The following is a 21,810-nucleotide window of genomic DNA, read 5'->3' as shown; positions in this document are numbered from 1 at the left end:
TTTATTACTTGAGATGTAAACATCAAGAGTATATAAGTTAGTTCCTAACACAATTAGTGGTTGTAATACTCCTACAAAACATTCTGAACGTTTCTAATGTGGTTTAATGGAGATCCTTTCTAATTTGTGGTTTCACAGTAAACAATAACTGTAGTAAGTACAGTGTTTTGGCAGTAGCTATGGTGAATATGGTCATTTTTTGTGCAGCGCTCACTCATTGGACCTGCTTAATCATGACCACATCCACAAACATCTGCATGCCCACTCACACGCTCATCTCATGACCTGAGCCAGAGTTCACGCTGAAAACATTCAACTCTTCAATCTCAGCTAAAATGATGCTGCATAATATTAGTCACTTAATTAGTGCATGTTATCAAGGTCAGTTACTGATATCACATCTGATGCATCTTCGTGTCATCTGAAGATGTTCAAATGAATGAGATTTCAAACCTTGGGGAAGCATTTCAGCAGATAATGGCTTAAAATTTGGCTCTGTTTCTCACATAAAGCTACTGTATGACTTATAATATAGTGCACAAGTCATATGTACTACTTTCCTGATGCTTTTTTGTCATTTTAGGAGCTCAGCAACATCTGTGACTGTTCATTTTTGTTGTATGGAGAAGAGAGCAGTGTGAGCAGTCTTGAAAATGATCCACAGAAGAAATAAAAGCTATTAAATATGCGAGCTGTTAAATATTAGAGGAGTTTATATTTTTATTCACCAAGGATGCATTAAATTGCATTTATAATGTTACAAAAGATTTCCATTTCAAATAAATGCTGTTCTTTTGAACTTTTGATTTATCAGCGAATACTGAAAATAAAAATATATCACAGTTTCCACAAAAATATGAAGCAGCACAACTGTTTTCAACATTGATAATAATATCAACATTAATGTTTTTGAAAGGAGCGTCTTCAGGCTGAATTTATTTGATTAAAAATACAGTAAAACAGCAATATTGTGAAATATTATTACAATTTTAAATACCTGCTTTCTATTTGAATTCATGGTTTACATGAAAATATGAAGCAGCACAACATTTATCATTGATACATATCAGAAATGTGTTTTAAGCAGCAAATCAGCATATTAGAATGATTTCTGAAGTATCGTGTGACACTGAAGACGAGTAATAATGCTGAAAATTCAGCTTTGACCACAGGAATAAATTACATTCTAAAATATATATGCAAATATATAACAGCTATTTTGAATTAAAATAATATTTATTATCTTTACTATTTTTACTGCATTTTTAATCAAATAAATGCAGCCTTGGTGAGCAGAAGAATATTTAAAAATCTCATCTTACCTATAATAGGTCATTTTTATTAAAATAGATTTTATAATGTTATAATTTTATGGGTAATTATTTAAAATAATTTATTTTAGCCAACTATAATAACGCTGATTTCCTTCAATCAAAATCTGTCATTTAAAAATAAATAATTTTTAGTCTTTGTTTTTTCTGTAAATTGTTATTTATATAAATTTATTTATATTTTATTTATTTATTTATTTATTTATATTATAATACATGTATATATTTTTTAATATTATAATATATTGGGTATCTAGTAGAATTTTCTATGGTTTTAATTTTAGCCAGGTATAATAACCTTAATAACGTAAACTGAAAATATATTCTTGGTGTATCATCTTTAAAACAACAACAACAACAACAACAACAAATACAAATATAAATAATTTTAGTCATTATGTTTTTCTGTAAATTTTTATTTATATAAATTTATATTTTATTTATTTATATTGTTATTATAATACATTTATACTTTTTTAATATTAGAATATATTGGGTAATTAAAAACAATCTTTTATTTCTAGCAGAATTTTATGCTTTTAATGTTAGTCAAATATAATAACCTTGACGTAAACTGAAAATATATTCTTGGTGTATCATTTAAAAAAAAACTAAAAAAAAAAACTCAATTAAACTTCAATTAAAAATGTTTCAAATAAGGCAGGGTAAGTTTATATGAAACATATTTATTACATGTATATATATATATATATAGTAATGATGTAATCATGTAAAATGCAGCTTTGATCACAGAAATAAATTACATTTTAAAATATATCTAAGTAGATAAAAGCTATTGTGAATTAAAATAATATTTCTTATTTTTACTGCATTTTTAATTAAATAAATGCAGCCTTGGTGAGCAGAAGAATATTTAAAAAATATTCTTATATTAAAAAAAAAAACTTTTGAACACTTTTTATTAAAATAGGTCATTTTTATTAAAATAGATTTTATAATGTTGTACTTTTATGGGTAATTATTTTAAATATTTTATTTTAACAAACTATAATAACCCTGATTTCCTTCAATCAATTATGGGTTTTTTTTTTTTTTTTTTTTTTTTTTTTGTAAATTGTTATGTTGTATAAATATATTTATTTATTTATATTTTTAATGTAATACATTTATACTTTTTATATATTATAATATATTTTCTTTTATTTCTAGTAAAAAAATGGTTTTAATTTTAGTCAGGTATAATAATCTTGATGTAAACTGAAAATATATTCTTGGTGTATCATCTTAAAAAACAGCAACAACTCTATAAATAAGTAATGATGTAATGATGCTGAAAATGTGGCTCTGACCACAGGAATAAATTACATTTTAAAATATATCCAAATAGATAACAGCTATTTTGATTTTAAGTAATATTTCTTATTTTTACTGCATTTTTAATCAAATAAATGCAGCCTTGGTGAGCAGAAGAATATAAAAAAACTCTCACCGACCTCAAACTTTTGAATTGTACTGTATGTTTCTCAAAAGCAGCCTTGAGGAAGAAAAGAACAACACCATCAAATATCACATAAAACTTCCCTCGCCGAAACACCTGTGGCCGAACGCGGTAGGAAAACACACACATTCTCCATAATAAGCATATTGTTTGACTAACAGTTATTCTTTATGGACACAATGGGCAAAACTCCCAAGTTGTGCAGCTCAGACGCGGTGGTGTCTTAGTTTGCATCCTCTGCAACCCGAAACCTCAGCGCTCTTATTGTCTTTCTAAACAAAATCATCTGGCAGCTCTCCCAAAGCCCTCCGGCCACAGACACCTGCCTGTCGTCCTGAGCGGGACGTGTGTGTACAGTGGCACTGCGGGATTCAAGCTTCTGCATGTTAGCGGCCCATTGAGAAGATGTACTTTCCCTTCTCTATTTTAATAATGTATTCATCAGCAACACTTGAAAGCGATGACAGCGCACCCTGATGTGTTTACACACCTTGCCCACATTGCGTGTCCCAGGATGCATCGGGACGTGTGGGTTTGGACACAATGGATGGCTTGTCTTTTTGTTTTAGAGTCCGGCATGTCCTCCCCTGAGTCTCCTATACGAGATTGGCAGCTTTTTCTTTTATTCTGTCGGTGTAAAAACGCTTGCCCTCACATGTCGGCCTGTAAATCCTCGGATGGGTTGCATCACATGTAGCGATGATTATATCCTTGCCTTTCATTCAGATCTTCCCTTTCAGCCTTTTGCAACAAGATAATTCTGGGCTGAGTGGAGAAACGGCGTGTGATGGAATGTAGCGATCCTGAAAATAATATTGTGCTTTTTTTTTTTTTTTTTTTTTTTTTTTTTTTTTGAGGTGACCTGTGCCTTTTTAAACTTATTTTCTAATTTAATACAGTTTATGACCAATTATATTGTCAGACCAATTATATTATCATTTTATGACAGTTAAGTAAACACAAGAATGAATCTTAATTATTTAATGTGTTAATTTTTGTCACATCCCAGGTGACATTTCTAATGTGAATCAGTGTTGTTTTTATTAATATTTTGAATTAGTTTTTTTTTTATTATTATTTAATGAAAACAGAAAATCTATATATATAATATTGTTTATTTTGTTTTATTTTATTTAATATATATTTTTAAATATCTCTGTTTTTATGATAATTTTTTACTTCAACTTTAGTTATTTTAGTACATCATATTAAACTACATGAAGACGAAAAATGTTGCCTTACCATCTGGCTGAAGTGAAATATTAATTTTTTTATTATTATATTATTTTATATTATATTATATATATATATATATATATATATATATATATATATATATATATATATATATATTTTTTTTTTTTTAGATAATTTTATAATTTTATATATCATTTTGGGGGGTATTTTTTTTTTCCTGTTCTTTTTTTTCTTTTTTTATTTCTTTAGCCAAAATATGCTTTAGTCATTTTTAGTATTTTTTTTAAATGCCTATATGTTTTTCTATACATTTTCTATACATTTATATAAATGTATATTTATATAAATATATTTATATTTATTTATTTATATTTTATATCAAAACATGCATTAGAAACAGTAAGACATAAAAACGGATTAAAAAAGGTAATTTATGTAACAAATTATTTAAAAAAGTGTGATAAAACACTTTTCTTGTAAATATTCATATTAATCAGTTTGTATGTTTTTCCCGTGTCCCTTGAACTAGGACAAACCTCAGTGACGTCATCCTCCAGGAAGTGACATCGTTGTGGTGGGAAAACAGCAGCACAAACACTAAACCTAGTAAGTATTAGGCATGCTTCTGTAGAACAGGAACAACACACATTTAAAGTCTAATGAAGATCCTTAATTTGAAAACAGGTCAACCACTGTCTTGAAGACAACAACTATTTCTCATCTGAAAGTTTGCATTAATCACTGTGCAACCAAATTATGTGTTTGACGACTTTTAACGTGCGGTCGCTGATTGTTGCCCCCCTAAAAATCTCTGTGAACACTTCAGATCTTTCGCTGACAGTTAAGTGTGGCCATAAAGTTGTCAAAACATTGAGTTGGAGGTCTTTAAATACAGAGCAGATGCAGTAATTATGGTATAAGTAGGGAGCGTCTCACAGTAGCAAACCCCACAACACAGCTGAGACATCAAACACTGCCGCGAAACGCCACAGAATCGATCTTAGACTGTCAGCTCAAATGAAAGAGAAATGCAGAGTTGCTGATAGATAGATCACTCATGCATTTCAGCCTGATGTTCTTAATGCATGTTAGCAGTTTATTAAAGGGAAACTTCACCAGATCCTTAACGCTTATCACATGAGCTGTGTTCAAAGCTGCTGTAAAATGTCAATAAACAGATTACAATTAGGCTGATCAACTATATTACTTGACGGAACACCCATAGGTGTAAAAAAAAAAATAATAATAATAATAATAATAATAAATAAATAAATATGTGTGTGTGTGTGTGTGTGTAAAAATAATAATAATAATAATAATTTTAATATATATTTTCAATATTTGTAATATTTTCATATATACTTTTAATATAAATAATAACACAATATATAAAATAAACAGTTATATTCTAACTGCAGTATTAAATAATGTGGAAAGAGGGCGAAATGCATGTAAAAATATAAATTTTAAGATGTACAAAAATGCATAATTTTTATTTACATAATTTCCAATTTCACCTAATTTTAAAATATACAAAAATGCTTAAAAAAACAAAATACAAAAAATTTATTTTGTTCTGTTAATTTTTACAAATTATTTATTTTTTAAAATGTTATGCATATTTTCGATATTTGTAATATTTTAATATATATTTTTAATATAAATAATAATAATGCTAATTGTAATAATAATAAAATTAAATTAGTAAAAACAAAAGTTGACAGTAGTTGACATTGAATATATATATATGTTCATTATAAATAAAAGTAAAATAAATGTAAATATATTTTAGTATTTTAGACAATTCACCTGTATTTTAACATGAAATATAAAATTCATTTTTGTGGAATTTGGCCATACTTATCTATTGGGCATTAATTCGTAATCATATTGCTATTGCCATGTTTCTTCTCATTTTAAAAGAAACAAAAATGGTACAAATAAATAAAAATAAATGATTAAAAAATAAAAAAAAACTACAATGTACTTTGTTTTCAAAATAAATAATAATAACATATAATTTAACGTTATATTTTAATTGCAATAACATTGTATTTTAACATGAACGTTGTGTAGTTATATATATTTTAGTGTTTATATATTTAGTTTATATATTTATCTGATCTTGAATCATATTGCTATTGCCATGTTTCACCTCTAATGGTTTGTTGCTCCAATTTGCAGTTGTTGTTAGTTAAAGTTTTCTTTTTTTAACCATTTCCAGTTATTTGACTACAAAACATTATCTCCTAAATAGTGGCATTCAAACTATATATTAAGTAATTCATGTTTCTTAAACATAAAATGTTCAAAAGTGTTATTTTCAGTACTGAAATTCTAACATTGACCAATGGTGTGAGTTAGGCGGGACTAATGACAACCTGTGTGGAAACAGTCATTATGTTTGCATTTCTGTTTGTTGCATATCTGTGCTAAACCGTGTGTGGCCATAAATCAGTTTCAATAACTGTCATTATAAATGGATATCAGTTAGCTGGCTTAGGCAACCAATGGTAATCTAGATCCAGCAAACAAAAAAAAAAAAAAATCACAATCCACAAAAATTAGCTGAGCATCACAACCAACGGCATCTGTTTCCAATATGTAGCGCGGCGGAAGGGTGGGTGCTTCATTTAGTGGCAAAAAACTACAGCCTACTTTATCTTTAAATAGCCTGCGGCTTTGGGCTGGACGGATGTGTGGCTTATTGTTGTATCCCAGATTCCATGAATCTAGACTACAGCTTCTGTCCTTTGAAGACAACAAGTGTACAATTAGAAGGGAATGTTTGCAATGCTCTTCTGCAGCCCCTGCGTGCTGCGCCGCCGGACCCAGATGCAGCAGATACCGTCCGCCGAACACCGTGTGTTTAGCCTTGCGCAGGATGGGGCGCATCGACCACATGAAAGCGCTCTCTGACTCATTAACCTCCTGCTCTTTCAAAGCCTTTGAAACAGATAATAATTATAATTTACTGCACAAAAAACTAGGCAGGACTTTTGCTGCAAGTGTCGGCGCTTCTGAGCGCTGCGGTTTATCAGGAAAGGGGAAGTGCTGGAGCTTTTATGATGAGACGTGATAAAACTGAAAGTAGCTGTTGATTCATACTGATAAAACGCACCGCTCTAATCCACTGCAAGTTTAGAATTTGTCCAAACAACTGTATGCTTCAATATGTAAACTGTTTCATATTTTTACTGCAGTATTTTTATTTCATACATTGTAAGAAAAAAGGGGAAAAATGCATGTAAATATATATATTTAAAAATGTGCAAAAAATGCAGAAGAATATACAGTGGACTTGGATATACATATTCAATATAAATAGTAATAAAATGTAATTTAAATATATTGTTGTCTGTATTTTCACCTGTATTTTAACATAAAAAAAAAATATATATATATATATATATATTGTTCTGTGTGGGTTTAGTTTAACAATTCATTGAACATTGATATTTAAAAATGTCAATTTCCAGGGTTTAGAATATATTTAAAAAAATATTTTTCACCTGTATTTTAACGTTAAAAATATATATTATTTATTTATATAATTATTATTATTATTATTATTATTATTATTATTACTTTTATTATTATTATTATTATTATTATTATTATTATTATTTTAGAATTTTTAGAGGGTTTAGAATAAATTTAAAAATGTTATATATATATATATATATATATATATATAAAATAATATTCTGTATAAATAATTAGAAAATATAATTTTAATATATATATATTTCATCTATATTTTAATATGAAATATATATATATATATATATATATATATATATATATATATAATTTATTTTGATTATTATTATTATATATGTTATTATTAATATATATGATATATATCAATATAAATAATAATAAAATATAATCTTAATATATATTAATATTTCACCTGTACCATATTTCAACAGGCCCGACTGAGCCTGGTTTCTCCCAAGGTTTTTTCTCCATTTGTCACCGATGGAGTTTTGGTTCCTTGCCGCTGTCGCCTCTGGCTTGCTTAATTGGGGACACTTTCTCTTAACACAATATTGCATTTTATTTTATTGTTTTTGATTAACTACCTTTACCTAAAAAGTGAGTGTTTACTGTTGCCTTTGGCATTGTTGATGTACTGTTTCCTATTTAATACTGTACAGCCGCCTTGTCACAATTCTGTATTGTTAAAGGCAGTAAAGGTGACTTGACTTGACTTGACCTGTATTTTAGACTTTTTATTTTCAGTCATATTTCTATCGCTATGTTTTAAAATATACAAAAATGGAAAAAAAATATACAATGGACTTTAAATTTCTATTTTCATTATTAATAATTAAATATAAATAAATATATACTTCTGCATGTATTGTCACCTGTATGGGTTAAGTTTCTGTTTATTGAATATTGCTTTTTTTAAATTATATTTTAATTGCCACATTTTAAAATATCCAAAAAAATAAATAAATAAATAAAAATAAAAATAAATAAACAAATAAAAATACAATCAACTTTAAATATATATTTTCAATATAAATAATAATAAAATATATTTTACCTAATTTTCCACCTGTATTTTAACATTTAAAAAAATTAAATAAAAATACATTTTTATTAAAATATATATATATATATATATATATATATATAGTGCTGCATGGATTTAGTTTACTTTTTATATCACATTTCACCTCTAACTCAAAACAACATAATATCAACACAAATAATTAAAATATCATTTAAGCATATTTCTTGATATGCTGTATGTGTGTGTGTGTGTGTGTATATATATATATATATATATATATATACACATACATACATACATACATACATATACATACATACCTGTATTGCCACTAATTTAACAACAAAATCATGTCAAAAATATATTTTGTTATTATTGTTAAATTATATTTAACTAGTTGATCTGTTGCTCTGTTTATTGAATGGACATTAATTTTAATTTACTACACAAAAGCTAGGCAGTACTTTTGCATTTTTGGATGCTGCATGTGGTTTTATCAGGAAAAGGGAAGTCGTTTACGACGGGGAATGATGGGAAATGATAAAACCCGAGATTATCTCTTTAATAGCTGCATGTCATTTTAGGACACTGCATTGCATTATGGGCTCCATGCATGCTTGAATGGCATTTAATCTTGCTTATTTTTCGTCTAAGAGCAGGAAATTCCAGTTTCTGCTGATGCAAATGTATGACAAATTCACAAACTGTGATACTCTTAGCAGTAGCCACAATCATCTGTGATCATTTCCTACCCAAAAGCGACCGCAGAAAAACATCTGTCCAGTTTAATGAGAAGAACAGAGCTTGAGCTGCTCTATCTACTAGAAAATATTGTGTCATTATTAGTCATGTGTTTCCTAAGGCAAGTATCACTCTTAACTGTTACTCATACTTAATGATAGTGATGGGATCAGACCTCTAACACTTAAGTGTTTAATTTTTGGATCCATAAATGATTCCTCAAATCATGTGTACTGTATACCTGCTGGAATATCAAACAGATGAAAATATCTCACAGATGCACAAATGTAATTGAGACACTATGATACTTTTTAATTTAATTTTGAAGTTTTGTTTTTTATATTTTAAATATTTAATATTAATATTTATTAACATGTATTTTAATTTTTAAAACTAAAAGATTTTATTATTTAGTTGCATTTGTTGTATACATTGGTTTTTAAAAATAGTTTTATAATTTAATATTAATATTATTTAAAAATATTTTAATTTTCAAATATATCTGTACGTACATAATTATTTATTTTATTTTAGATATTTTACTCAAATTAAAAATCAGAAATGTAGCTAAAATACAGTAGTGTTTTTTATCGTTTTATTGTATTTAAGTCATTATTTATGTGACTTCTAGTGACAATGTGTGTGCTTTAATTTAAGTTAACTGTAATAACCCTGTGACCCACATTGAAGGACGTGAACCACATCTAGAGACCAGAAGATCACAGAGACGCGAGTTAAATGACCATGTAGCATATTACATGCAGTACACTTCATTTTAACCTAGTTTAAATAATTTATATAGAGGGCTTAGCTAATAACCCAGATTTAAATGCTGAGACTGTTGTTGTAGAAAAGCTAAACTCGTGGTGGAAACTATAAATGGAAGTTGCACTGAAATCCACAAAATTCCACTGGTCAGGCCGAGCTCAAGCCACAGAGATCAATGTCACACACATTGACAGCTGCGGCCGGGGTCCGTCGTCTGTGCCAGCGTGCCGAAATAAAGACCGCCTGTCCAACTCCCTCTATCCCTTACCCACAATACTAACAGCGGGAAAGATCTTCATTGAGCTCGTGTAGGGAATAATGCCGCTCCAGCAGCGGAAAACTACACATTTACAATAGTTTACTATGATGTTTTAACAAAAAACAGAGATTATCAAAGCAAAAAATACAAAATACCTGTGGTAATCTGTTTATTTTATTTATAAAAACATGGTTTTAACCAAGTATATACTCAAAATATGTCTTGCTCATTAAAAAGAAAATTTTGCCTACTGTTGGTCTATTTTTCTATCTGTACAGCTGCCTTTATATTTACTTGAGTTTTAATCTTTTTCTTTTCTTTCAGAGGTTTCTTGTAATTCAATTGGTAGAGCATAGAATAGGGTTTAATTCAGCAAAAACTGGTAAAATGTATACATATATAATGCACTGTAAGTCACATTGGGTAAAAGCATGAATTATGTATGTCTATGAATATTTAATAAAATATTGATGGTCATAAATAATGAGCATAATATTAGATATTTAGACTTACTAATAATTTATTCATTAACTAAATATTAATGTATTTTTGGTTCATGATTATCATTAATTACTTTTTTTTTTTTTTTTTGTATTTATTTATTTATCAGCCAGTACCGATTACTGGCCAATACATTGATGCATCCCCTACCTTTTTATTCTCACCAGGTTTAAACAACAAATAATGATGAACACTTGCCAGTGTTTGATGAAGCTACAGATTGGGAAGATGTTGCAATTATTTGAAAACAAACAAACAAACAAAAAAACAAACAAAAAAACATGCATGTATAATAATGATTATTTGGAGAGTTCAGGAGAATTTTCAGGGAATCAAACCCATAACCATTGCATTGTTTAAGATAAAGGAAGGTGTGTTTAAACAAAATCCACTGTTCCCAGTTTTGCATTAAACAGCGAATTTTGATAAAGATTTAACATTTGCATTTATGCATTTGGTACATGCTTTTATTCAAAGTGACTTGCATTGCAGGTGTACATTTTATCAAGTCATGCATTTCCTGGGAGTTGAACCCATGACCTTGCCAGTGTTTGATGAAGCTACGGGTTGGGCATGTGTTGCAATTATTTGAGTAAAAAATATGCATGTAGAATAATAGTCATGGAGAGTTCATGAGAATTTGCTGGGAATCAAACCTATAACCATGTCATCTGTTAATGCATTTCCTGGGAATCGAACCCATTACCATGCTATTAATGAAGCTACACATTTGCCATGTGTTGCAATTAACTGAGTAAAAAAAGATTACAGAATATTACTCAGTTGGAGAGTTAATGAGAATTTCTTGGGAATCAAACCTATGACCTTGCCAATTTTTGAGCTATAAAAATTTATGTTTAAAAACATTATCTGTTCCCAGTTTTGCATTAAACAACAAGTTATGATGAAGACTTTACATTTGCATTTATGCATTTGACAGATGCCTTTATCTAAAGTGACTTGCATTGTATTGAAGATGTGCATTTCCTGGGAATCAAACCCATGACCATGGCATTGTTTAAGCTACAGAATGTTATGTTTCAACAAAATCATTTGCTGCCAGTTTTGCATTATTCACTCCATTTCCACTCAACCAACAGTTATGACAGAATTACAGCAGTCGCATATTTTAAGTACTAAAGATGTGTAGGTGAACAGTGTTGTCTTTACCTTACAACTTTGCACCTTTTATTTCTAACAATATGGTGTTTATCTTTAAGTTTAAGAACAAAGACAGCATTCAACACAGCGTAACATATGTTTAGCAGGTCATTGTGAGGGTTTCAAGCCTCTGGTGACAGATTGAGAGGAAGATGGAGGGGAAGGTTTTTGTCAAAACGTATGATTGATGGGATTCTGCACATTGTTAAATCATGTGTGGTGGTCCGGGTCGCCCAAAGCCACGCTGCTTAAACAGCCAGAGGAAACGCAGATGACGTTTAGCAGGCCGCTCGTAGATAAAGTGATAACTGCTGCTTTTCAATGTTTCGTTTTAATCACTGCATTATTTATAAACGCAGTGTAAATCCAGTCAGTTACGCTGTCAGCACAACAAACATATAGGTTATTGCCTTTAAGGCAAACGCCGTATGAGATTCGAGATGGTTTAAGGTGATGAACAGAACTTTATCTTTTCTGGCTTTGTGTGTCAGGTTGAATCAATGTAGCTAAGGCCTTTCAGCAAAAGATGCTGCATTATTTCAGAAGAACAGAATAGTTCTCCCAAAAATGTCATCCAAGATGTAGAGGAGTTTCTTTCTTTATCAGAGTTGGAGAAATGTAGCATTACATCACTTGCTCACCAAAGGATCTTCTGCAGTGAATGGGTGCCGTCAGGATGAGAGTCCAAACATCTGATAAAAACATCACAATAATCCACAAGTAATCCACAAAACTCCAGTCCATCATTTAATGTCTTAACAAGCCAAAAGCTGCATGTTTGTAAGAAACAAATCCATCATTAAGATGTTTTTAACTTCAAACCATTGCTTCCAGCTGAAAAATAAGTTCATAATCTATAATAACGCTTTCTCCAGTGACAAAATCTACCTCCATATTTGTTTAGAGTTCTTTTGAACACAGTGCTTGATCTGTGCAGATTTCTCTCCTCTTACAGACCAGACCACTTTTCACTGGAGAAATCAATATTATGGATAGAAGACTTGTATTTTAGCAAGACGCCACATTTTAAAGTTAAAAATGCCTTAATGATGGATTCCCTTGAATAAAAATGCAGCTTTTGTCTTCTCAAGATGTTAATTGATGGACTGGAGTGGTGTGGATTACTTGTGGATTATTGTGATGTCTTTATCAGCTGTTTGGACTCGTATTCTGACGGCACCCATTCACTGCACAGAATCCATTGGTGAGGAAGTGATGGAATGCTACATTTTTCCAAATCTGATGAAGAAACAAACTCATCTACATCTTGGATGGCCTGAAGGTGAGTAAATTTTCAGCAAATTTACATTTTTGGGTGAACTATTCCAAACTATTCCGTTTTTGCAAGAAAAAAACTGAATTACCATTTAGTTTACAGTGAAAAGAACATGATTTTATTTTATATAAATGGTTTTGTTTCTTATTTTTGTTATCAATCTGCACATTTGTGTTTTATGCTAAATTTATAGTTATTTAGTTCATATGTATTGCCTTATTTTAGAGTCCTCTGTGTTACTTTAATCGTGTTTTGCTTTTGTGTGTATATAAGTTGTATAAGTTGTAAAATATCCATATACCAATATGCCTTTTCATAATAGCTGAACTATTGTCACCATATTTTTTTTATTTCTGGCAACCAGAGTGGCTGTTTTTCTGTAAATTTAACAGTTTGCATTTTAAAGTGAGTCCCAAACATTAACTGATTGCAAAACACATGGTTAGAATGTATTCATTTTCATCTTAATGATTGTTTCCACAGGAAACACTGTGCTTACAGATCATAATGTGTTCAGAAATCAAGCACTCTCAGGAACTAATCTGTAAGTTGACCTCTTTTCCTCCTTAAGATAATTGCAACACATGCCAAATGTGTAGCTTCGTCACATCAAAACACTGGGAATGATTAGGAATGATTTCGGGTCTTTCCAGCAACCACCCATTGCCGTCTTCCACCGGTAAGCTAAACGCTACATCATGGTCTGTGTAACTGATGTGTTTAGCAGTGATAAAGGTTGTTATCTTCTCCATCCACCTCACAGATGACCCAGCGAGGGGCCAGACACGAGATGATTGTTTGTGGCATTGATGTAACGTCTAGAAAAGCTTCAGTCTGTAATTATGTGCAGTGCTCATGAAGGAGACAGACACGGTGAGGATGAATCTTTCCTGAGCATGTGGCGCAAAGTCTGATGAAAAATCGCCTCTGCAAACGTAAGCTAAATGCACCATTAAAGCATTTGCAAAACCGAAGATCACGCAGTGAAGCTTCTCCGTATTGATTCGAGAGGATCTCACCAGCTCGAGCTTCTCCACCCTGAGCGTTAAACAACAGCAGCGTTTATGTGGTTAACTCCTGCGTGTCGTGTTGCATCAAATATTGCAGTGTGCTCCAGTACTCAGATATATACTTATTTATACTGTAATTTTACTAAGCTTATGTCTTTATTTACTTTCATTGCAGGTCTGGTTCTCATATGGTGGTTAGTAATAGAGATACACACTAATATCTCTTTGAAGACACTGGGTATGTTCAGAATGGCATACTAACTACTGTTTTTGCAAGTAAGTGGTAATCCAGTAATCATATTTTGTGTGAAAAATAAATTGTGGCTATATAGTAAGTCATAAGTCAAGAAGGAGGTTGTCAAGAAATTGCGATATGTTTTTAGTTCATTATGCTGAAAATGGAAGGATCATGCAGGGAGAAAAAGTGCATACTTGCAAAATAGTGAATGCAGAAAAGTTTACACGTTTACACGAAACTTTCAAAAATGCAAATAATATTTATTTCAAAGATGATAAGTGGATGCAAAATGGACAAAGTAAAGTAATGAGTTTATTTGACAACATTTTGAAATCTTTGTGTATTAACATGATTTTATGTAAATAACAGGCAGGATACAATATATACTGTACAGTTTTCAGTACACTAGTATTTCATTTGAAACATAATAACTAATAAGTCCACTATTTAACAGCTTTTTCCTGACTAGGTTTTTTAATTATTTCATCAAAATGCCTAAAGATATTTTACAATTGGATAAAAACATGGAAATATTTCTTAAATATTTATTTATGAAATTATATCTTTATGGCACTTACTGGACTAAACATGAAACAGGATTGTTAGTATGAACTTCAAGCTAAATTTTCGAAGACTAATTTGAAATCTTACGCTATACAAGATATGAAATGTGTGTATATATTGAATTATATTTATACTATATACTAGTCAATAATATATAATATAGTCTACATATAGTCAAATATCAGGGTTATCGTTACCTAAGAAAATTATTACTTGAATCAAAATAAACATTAACTGAAATAATTAATTCATAATAATAAAAATGTATAATAATCTGCAGTAAACCAATGTTTGATCATTTTAGTAATACAATTTATTAACTTATTTTATTTTAGCTAGTTGCCAGGGTAACATTTCTAATTTTCATTATTTTAATTCGAAGCACTAAAATAAGTAAAACTAATTAAAACAGTTTGAAATGTTAAACATATTAAAAACTAATAAAAAGGACAAAAACACCACAAAATTATTTCAATTTGAACTAAAATTAGAGTGAAAACAGGAAATATAAAAATAAAATCTAATTTAAAGTACTAACAAAAATATAAAAATATGTTTATGATAATACAGTAGATGCACCAAAAAGGCAAAAAAAAAAAAAAAAAAAAAAATCTGACTCAGACTTGACCTCAAGGGAGAGGGGGGTGACAGCCATAATTTGAAGGGGAAGGTAAACAGTGAAAGATGAGCTTTTTGTGGCTTAATTCGGTCAAATTCCCCATTACACAGAATATATTTTCATATCAAGTGAAATGTGAGGTTTGAAAAACATCATCACGGTGAATCTTACATCACTTAGAGGAATAATGGACCACAGCTTCTCTGCGTCCTGTGTGTGTGAAACTGAAGATCAGGAGGGAAACCTCAGAGCACAACGTGTGTTTGTGATGAATGACGGGGTGAACACAATGTCATGTTATTCAAACGGCCGTATTTCATATCCTGACTAGACCACACAGAATATTGTGTTTCCAGTGACAATGCTCGTGCTGTAACCTCACACCGCACTAGTAACCGTTTCTCCAGCATTAGCATTTTGCATGTCATGTATTTAGCATATATGTGTTTTTAACAATTGCAGCTTTTTTGTCTTTTGTTCGTAGATTTCGAGAACAGGCGTGAAAAAGTTTCCCAAAAGGTAAGCAGCGACCTTTTATTATTATTATTATGTTTTTTAATTATACAAATATTGAATATATTTTATATAACTTCTATTTTCATAAAAATAAATACTTTTTTTTATTTGATTTTAGGAATTTGTATCATTGTTACGCATAATCAAATTAATAGTTTTTTGGATGATTTTTAAATTATTTGGATCTTTTATTTTATTATATTTTGGAATTATAATTATTATCATTAGTAGTAGTATTTATAATATTATATACAACATTTAATGTTTTACATAATTAATATATTGTCAGTTTACAGTATGTATGTATGTAATGTATGTATAACATTTATTTTATTTTACTTATTTTATTTTATTTTTTGGCTATATGTTTATTATTATTTTTACTATTATTATTGCTAATAATCATCAATAGCATCATTTTTTAGATTATTTTTATTTATTTAATTTTTACTGTCAACTTCAAAACTTTGCTTTCCAGAGTCTGTTTACAACTTGTAGTGTCCATTTTTCACACACTTTTCAGTGAATTCAGCAGATGGAATGTCACCCTAGAGTTCAGCCAGGAACCTGTTATCAGTAACGGCCTCATGGATCAATCCATTGTGTCTCATCAGAGTCTTTACTTGACTGTAGGAATGTGTCTGATGAAGAACATGGATGCTCTGATTCTCAGGAAGGATACGGCACAGACAGACAGAAACAGTGCTGCTGTCCTTCAGTGTGAAAATGATCATAAATCCAAAATCACAAAACATTCAGAGGTTAATCAGACTAGAGAACCTTGTTTGCTTAATCTTACATAAAAATGACAGATGTATTTAACATTTCCTCTAGTATTTTAGTAATGCTGTCACATTGTGCTCAGAACTGATAGCAAAGTCTGCAGTCAAAAGCACTGATTTCCACATAAACACAAGGGTTTCTCATCAAATTCTTCAGAGATTAAATGATCTGAGCTGCTCGACATTCCTTTATAGCGCTATACTCTTAATTAATGACAATTATTGACTGATTTGTGTCCTTTCTTCTTTTTGGTTGGGGATTTTAGGAGCTGATTATTCAATTTAACCTAGAAATCCTACATTTAAGCACAACGACTGTCAATTTTTAAAAAGTCCCATTTATATGTTTAGTCTCTTAGTTAGTTCTTTTTCTAATTTATATTTCTCTTTTCTTTTACTTTTTTTGTTTCATATTAATATAGCGGTCTGCTATTAAGAAACGTTTTTTAGGTGTACCATGATTATATTACATTATCACATTTAAGCACCATAGTATTTACATGCTACTCAAAGGTACTTAAAATACTACCATGTTTGTTTTTTTTCATAGTACAAAAACATCAAACATCAAAGGCCCATTGCAGCTAATTTGCATATCAATGATTTCACCCCCACAGTCCATCGGCCATTATCTCCACCAATCACCTCACAGGTGTCAGTCTTCACTCGTCTGGCTGATCATCTGAAGCTGATCAGCGGCTGTTTAAAAGGCTCCGTCCGTGCTGTGAGTTCTGTTTGACTGTGCTGCTCACATTAATGATGGTCTGTGTGATTCTCAATCTTTTGTTTTTAACTTTAAGCCTCTGTTTTCTTACTTTTATAAAAGCAGAAAATGTCAATGTGCAAGAAAAGCTGTTTTTAAGTTCGATGGGTCTCTCGAGTCGACCGAAACCATCACATCAGGCTCCGGTGCCGTCTCTGCTGTGGAAAATGTTCAAGAAGGGCAGCAAACAGGCTTCGACGTCAGAGACCGATCCATGTGTGGTGTCTGAGTATGGAGTCCGAGGAAATATCGTGCGGTTCATCCAGGATCAAGGTGAGGCCTTGAGAATTCAGTTCTTACTATGGAATATACTTTATCCCCATCATATTATTATTATTTTTATTTATTTATTTTTTTTAAGAAGAGTGTTTTTTCCCCCAGTTTTAACAATCGAGTGAATTTTAAATTCATCCACTTTGACTGAAATTATGCCATCTGTTTAATTTTTCCTTATAAAAACATGTTTTCTTGGTAGTCAGATCAGTTTTCTTTTCATCATGCTAGTCTTTTGTAAAATCCAGTTCTTTTATGACCTCATCCTCCAGGAAGTGACATCATAATTGTTGGTTGGACAACTGCACAAACACCTTACGTCACAATGTAGTTTTATTTCTCTCTATATTCTGAAGATTTTTATAGAATGGTTGGTTCATATATCATTCAGCAGATTTTATTATTATTGTTAATTTAAATTCTTTAATCTTTAAAGGCCGCTTTCTCAAAACAAGATTTCGTCTCCTTCAACGCTTACATGCACCAAAATTTAGAGTTTTATTTTTATGCATATTCTGAAGGTTTTTATAGAGGGGTTTGTTTATATGACATTTATCTGATTTTATTATTGCACTTGCATCTGTAGATTTCAAATACAATACGTATTTTTAAAGGCTGTTTTCTCAAAATGAGTTTTATCTCCACTTCATCAGTATTTTTATACACCAAAATTTAGAGTTTTATTCCTCTCTATATTCTGAACGTTTTTATAGAAGGGTTTGTTTATATGACATTTACTTGATTTTATTATTGAGCTTATTTGTGTCTGAAGATTTCAGTTACAATACATTTTTCAAGCCTGTTTTCGCAAAATTAGTTTTATCTCTACTTCGGAAGCATTTTTACACACCAAAATTTAGTTTCATTCCTATCTATATTCTGAAGGTTTTTATAGAAGTGTTTCTTCATACATCATTCAGCTGATTTTATTATTGCACTTTATCCATTTGTGTCTGTAGATTTCAATTACAGCACATCTTTAAAAGCCGTTTTCTCAAGTTTTCATCTCCACTTCAGCAACATTTACATACACCAAAATGTAGTTTTATTCCTCACTATGTTCTGAAGGTTTTTATAGAGGGATTTTTTTTTATATGACGTTCACCTGATTTTTATTATTGCACTTATCTGTAGATTTTAATTACAATACATATTTTTTTTAAAGGCAGTTTTCTCAAATGAGTTTTATCTCCACTTCAGCAGTACTTTTCTACACCAAAATTTAGAGTTTTATTCCTATCTATATCCTGACGGTTTTTATAGAAGGGTTTGTTCGTATATCATTCAGCTGATTTTTGTTGCACTTTATCTATTTGCGTCTGTAAACTTCAATTACAGCATATCTTTAAAGGCCGCTTTCTCAAAACAAGTTTTCATCTCCGCTTCAGCAAAACTTCCATGCACCAAAATTTACAGTTTTATTCTTATACATATTCTGAATGTTTTTATAGAGGGATTTGTTGATATGACATTCACCTGGTTTTATTATTGCACTTAATTGTGTCTGTATATTTCAATTACAGTACATATTTTGAAAGGCTGTTTTCTCAAAATGAGTTTAATCTCCACTTCAGCAACAGTTCCATGCACCAAAATTTACAATTTTATTCTTATACATATTCTGAATGTTTTTATAGAAGAATTTGTTAATATGACATTCACATGTTTTTTTTTTTTTGTTTTTGTTTTTTTTTACAACATTTTATTCCTAAAAAAAAAATTGGTGAATATTTTTTCTTTTTGTTGATGGTATTTTCTAATTTATTCAGTGATTAAAAAGAGAAATCCAAAACCCCTCTGTAAAATTGTTAGCAAAATAAAACAAATTTATCCAATGTTCAGAAGTGGATATTTATGCAAAACATTTTCTGGAATTTTCTGCAAATTAGTGCATGTTTAATTAGATGTCCCATTGGCATATTTCCAATTTCAGAAGCCTTATAATACAAAAAAATGTTTGCAATTCTTAATGTAATAGCTCAGCTGAGAAAATGTTAATATCTATTAATTCTATTAATTCTGTCACGTCTTGCTTTTAAATTATAACTTTTTTTCACGTTACAGAGCTCAAAAGGTTCTGCAGAACAAGAATAACCCACTTGCGCCATAACACAAAGCTTGTTTTTCCCCAAACAGGTAGTCTGATATCTGCTCCGGCCGTCCACTGCTTTAATTGTGTGAGAAAGCATCTGTTTTTCAACATGTCGGTGCTGGAGGATGTTGAGCAACTCTCTTTTGCGCAGCTGGAAATGAAGTTCAAACAGGATCTGGCTCACCTGGGACCGCATGTTTTCAGCGTGGACCTGTACAGAGTTTTAAGGACCACGCTGAAGGGAGTGACTCATGAGTCCAGCCGTAAATTACTCCTGTCTCAGTCGCTCGGGCCTGGTGCGCACACTTCTGTGCATGTCAATCTGACCGAACTGGCCGAAACCTGGAGAAAACCAGGTAAGAACTACGGTTTGCAAATTGAGCTGCAGCTTACGCGCTTCAGCAACATGCTTCAGGAGCATACATATGTGAAAAGCCCACATTCAGCTGTCCAAATGGCTCAAATCCCAGAGTTGCACGCTTCTCTGGTGGTGGTGTCGTTGAATCCGCTTCAATGCAGGTCCAGAAGAAAGCGAAGTGCGGCATATTACTTACCTGTGACCCCCAGTAACGTGTGCAAACCCAGAAGGCTTTACATTGACTTCAAAGACGTTGGCTGGCAGGACTGGATCATTGCGCCTCAGGGATATTTGGCCAATTACTGCCATGGAGAGTGTCCTTTCCCTCTGAGTGAAAGTTTGAACGGGACCAACCACGCCATCCTGCAGACGCTGGTCCATTCATTTGATCCTAAAGGGACGCCTCAGCCCTGCTGCGTTCCCATCAAACTGTCCCCCATCTCTATGCTCTATTATGACAATAATGATAATGTGGTTCTGAGACATTATGAAGACATGGTGGTGGATGAGTGTGGATGCAGATGAACTTAAATTTATTTTAAATGCATACATATTAAAATGGTGATTTTATACTTGAGGAATTTAAGACACGGTGGGAAAATGTGGATGAAGACTGACTTGTTAAAAATAAAATTCATTTTATTATAATTGCCTTTTGCTTTTCTCTAACATTGTTTAAATGTTTTTTAATGTTTTACACCAGTGAAATGTTTAATGTTTTAATTATACATTGGACCTGAATTGCAATCTGTGTATCATAATTTTTGATGATATGAGGACAAATAAAATTCCTAGTTTTAGAGTATTTTGGTGAATTTGGCCCTCCAAAATAAGTGAACATAAAACTGCAAAAATAAAATGTAATTACATTAAAAAATAAGTTTAAAAATAACACATGCAGCAGATTAGAGATAAATTTATATAGTTTGTTTACATATAAAATATAGCTTGCATATTTCATATGAAATTGTATATAGCTTATATAGAGATGTTTATGTAGTTGTCACATTTTATGTGATGTATTTGCAAAACTATTTTACACTTGTACATTTGTTGACTCTGTTGAATCTGTTTTTGCGATATAACATTAAATAGACTCTGAATTACAATCGGTATATCGTAGTATTTCATCTCTTGTGGACAAATAAAATTAATAGTCTTAAGTTACAGTGTTTTTGGTGAATTTGGCCCTCCAAACGAATGTTTTTGTAAATAAGTTAAAACACAAAAACAAACAAACAGGTGTAGCTGAAATTTACGTGGTTTAAAAAAAAATACAGTAATATAAATGTATTTATATATGTTTACATATAAAATATTGCATGCATATTTTATATGAAATTAAATAGGTGCATATAGTTTTATATGATGTAT

At 30.7% G+C, this 21,810-nt stretch overlaps 1 protein-coding gene across 1 annotated transcript; it reads left to right on the top strand.

The window, feature by feature from the left end:
* Positions 1-17,669: 17,669 nt before the first annotated feature.
* Positions 17,670-21,084, top strand: gdf3 (growth differentiation factor 3). Its single transcript, XM_051132754.1, has 2 exons — positions 17,670-17,986; positions 20,123-21,084. The coding sequence occupies exons 1-2, from the start codon at positions 17,707-17,709 to the stop codon at positions 20,959-20,961; spliced, it is 1,119 nt and encodes a 372-aa protein (XP_050988711.1). The 5' UTR covers positions 17,670-17,706; the 3' UTR covers positions 20,962-21,084.
* The last annotated feature ends 726 nt before the right edge of the window (positions 21,085-21,810 follow it).

This window comes from Labeo rohita, chromosome 17 (assembly GCF_022985175.1).
Source record: "Labeo rohita strain BAU-BD-2019 chromosome 17, IGBB_LRoh.1.0, whole genome shotgun sequence".
In the NCBI taxonomy this organism is placed as follows: domain Eukaryota; kingdom Metazoa; phylum Chordata; class Actinopteri; order Cypriniformes; family Cyprinidae; genus Labeo; species Labeo rohita.
This window is presented reverse-complemented; position numbering and strand designations above follow the sequence as displayed.

Coding starts and splice junctions, on each gene's coding strand:
- gdf3 (XM_051132754.1), top strand. CDS start 17,707: ATGATGGTCTGTGTGATTCTCAATCTTTTGTTTTTAACTTTAAGCCTC. Junction 17,987..20,122: donor GCGGTTCATCCAGGATCAAG/GTGAGGCCTTGA, acceptor TTCCCCAAACAG/GTAGTCTGATATCTGCTCCG.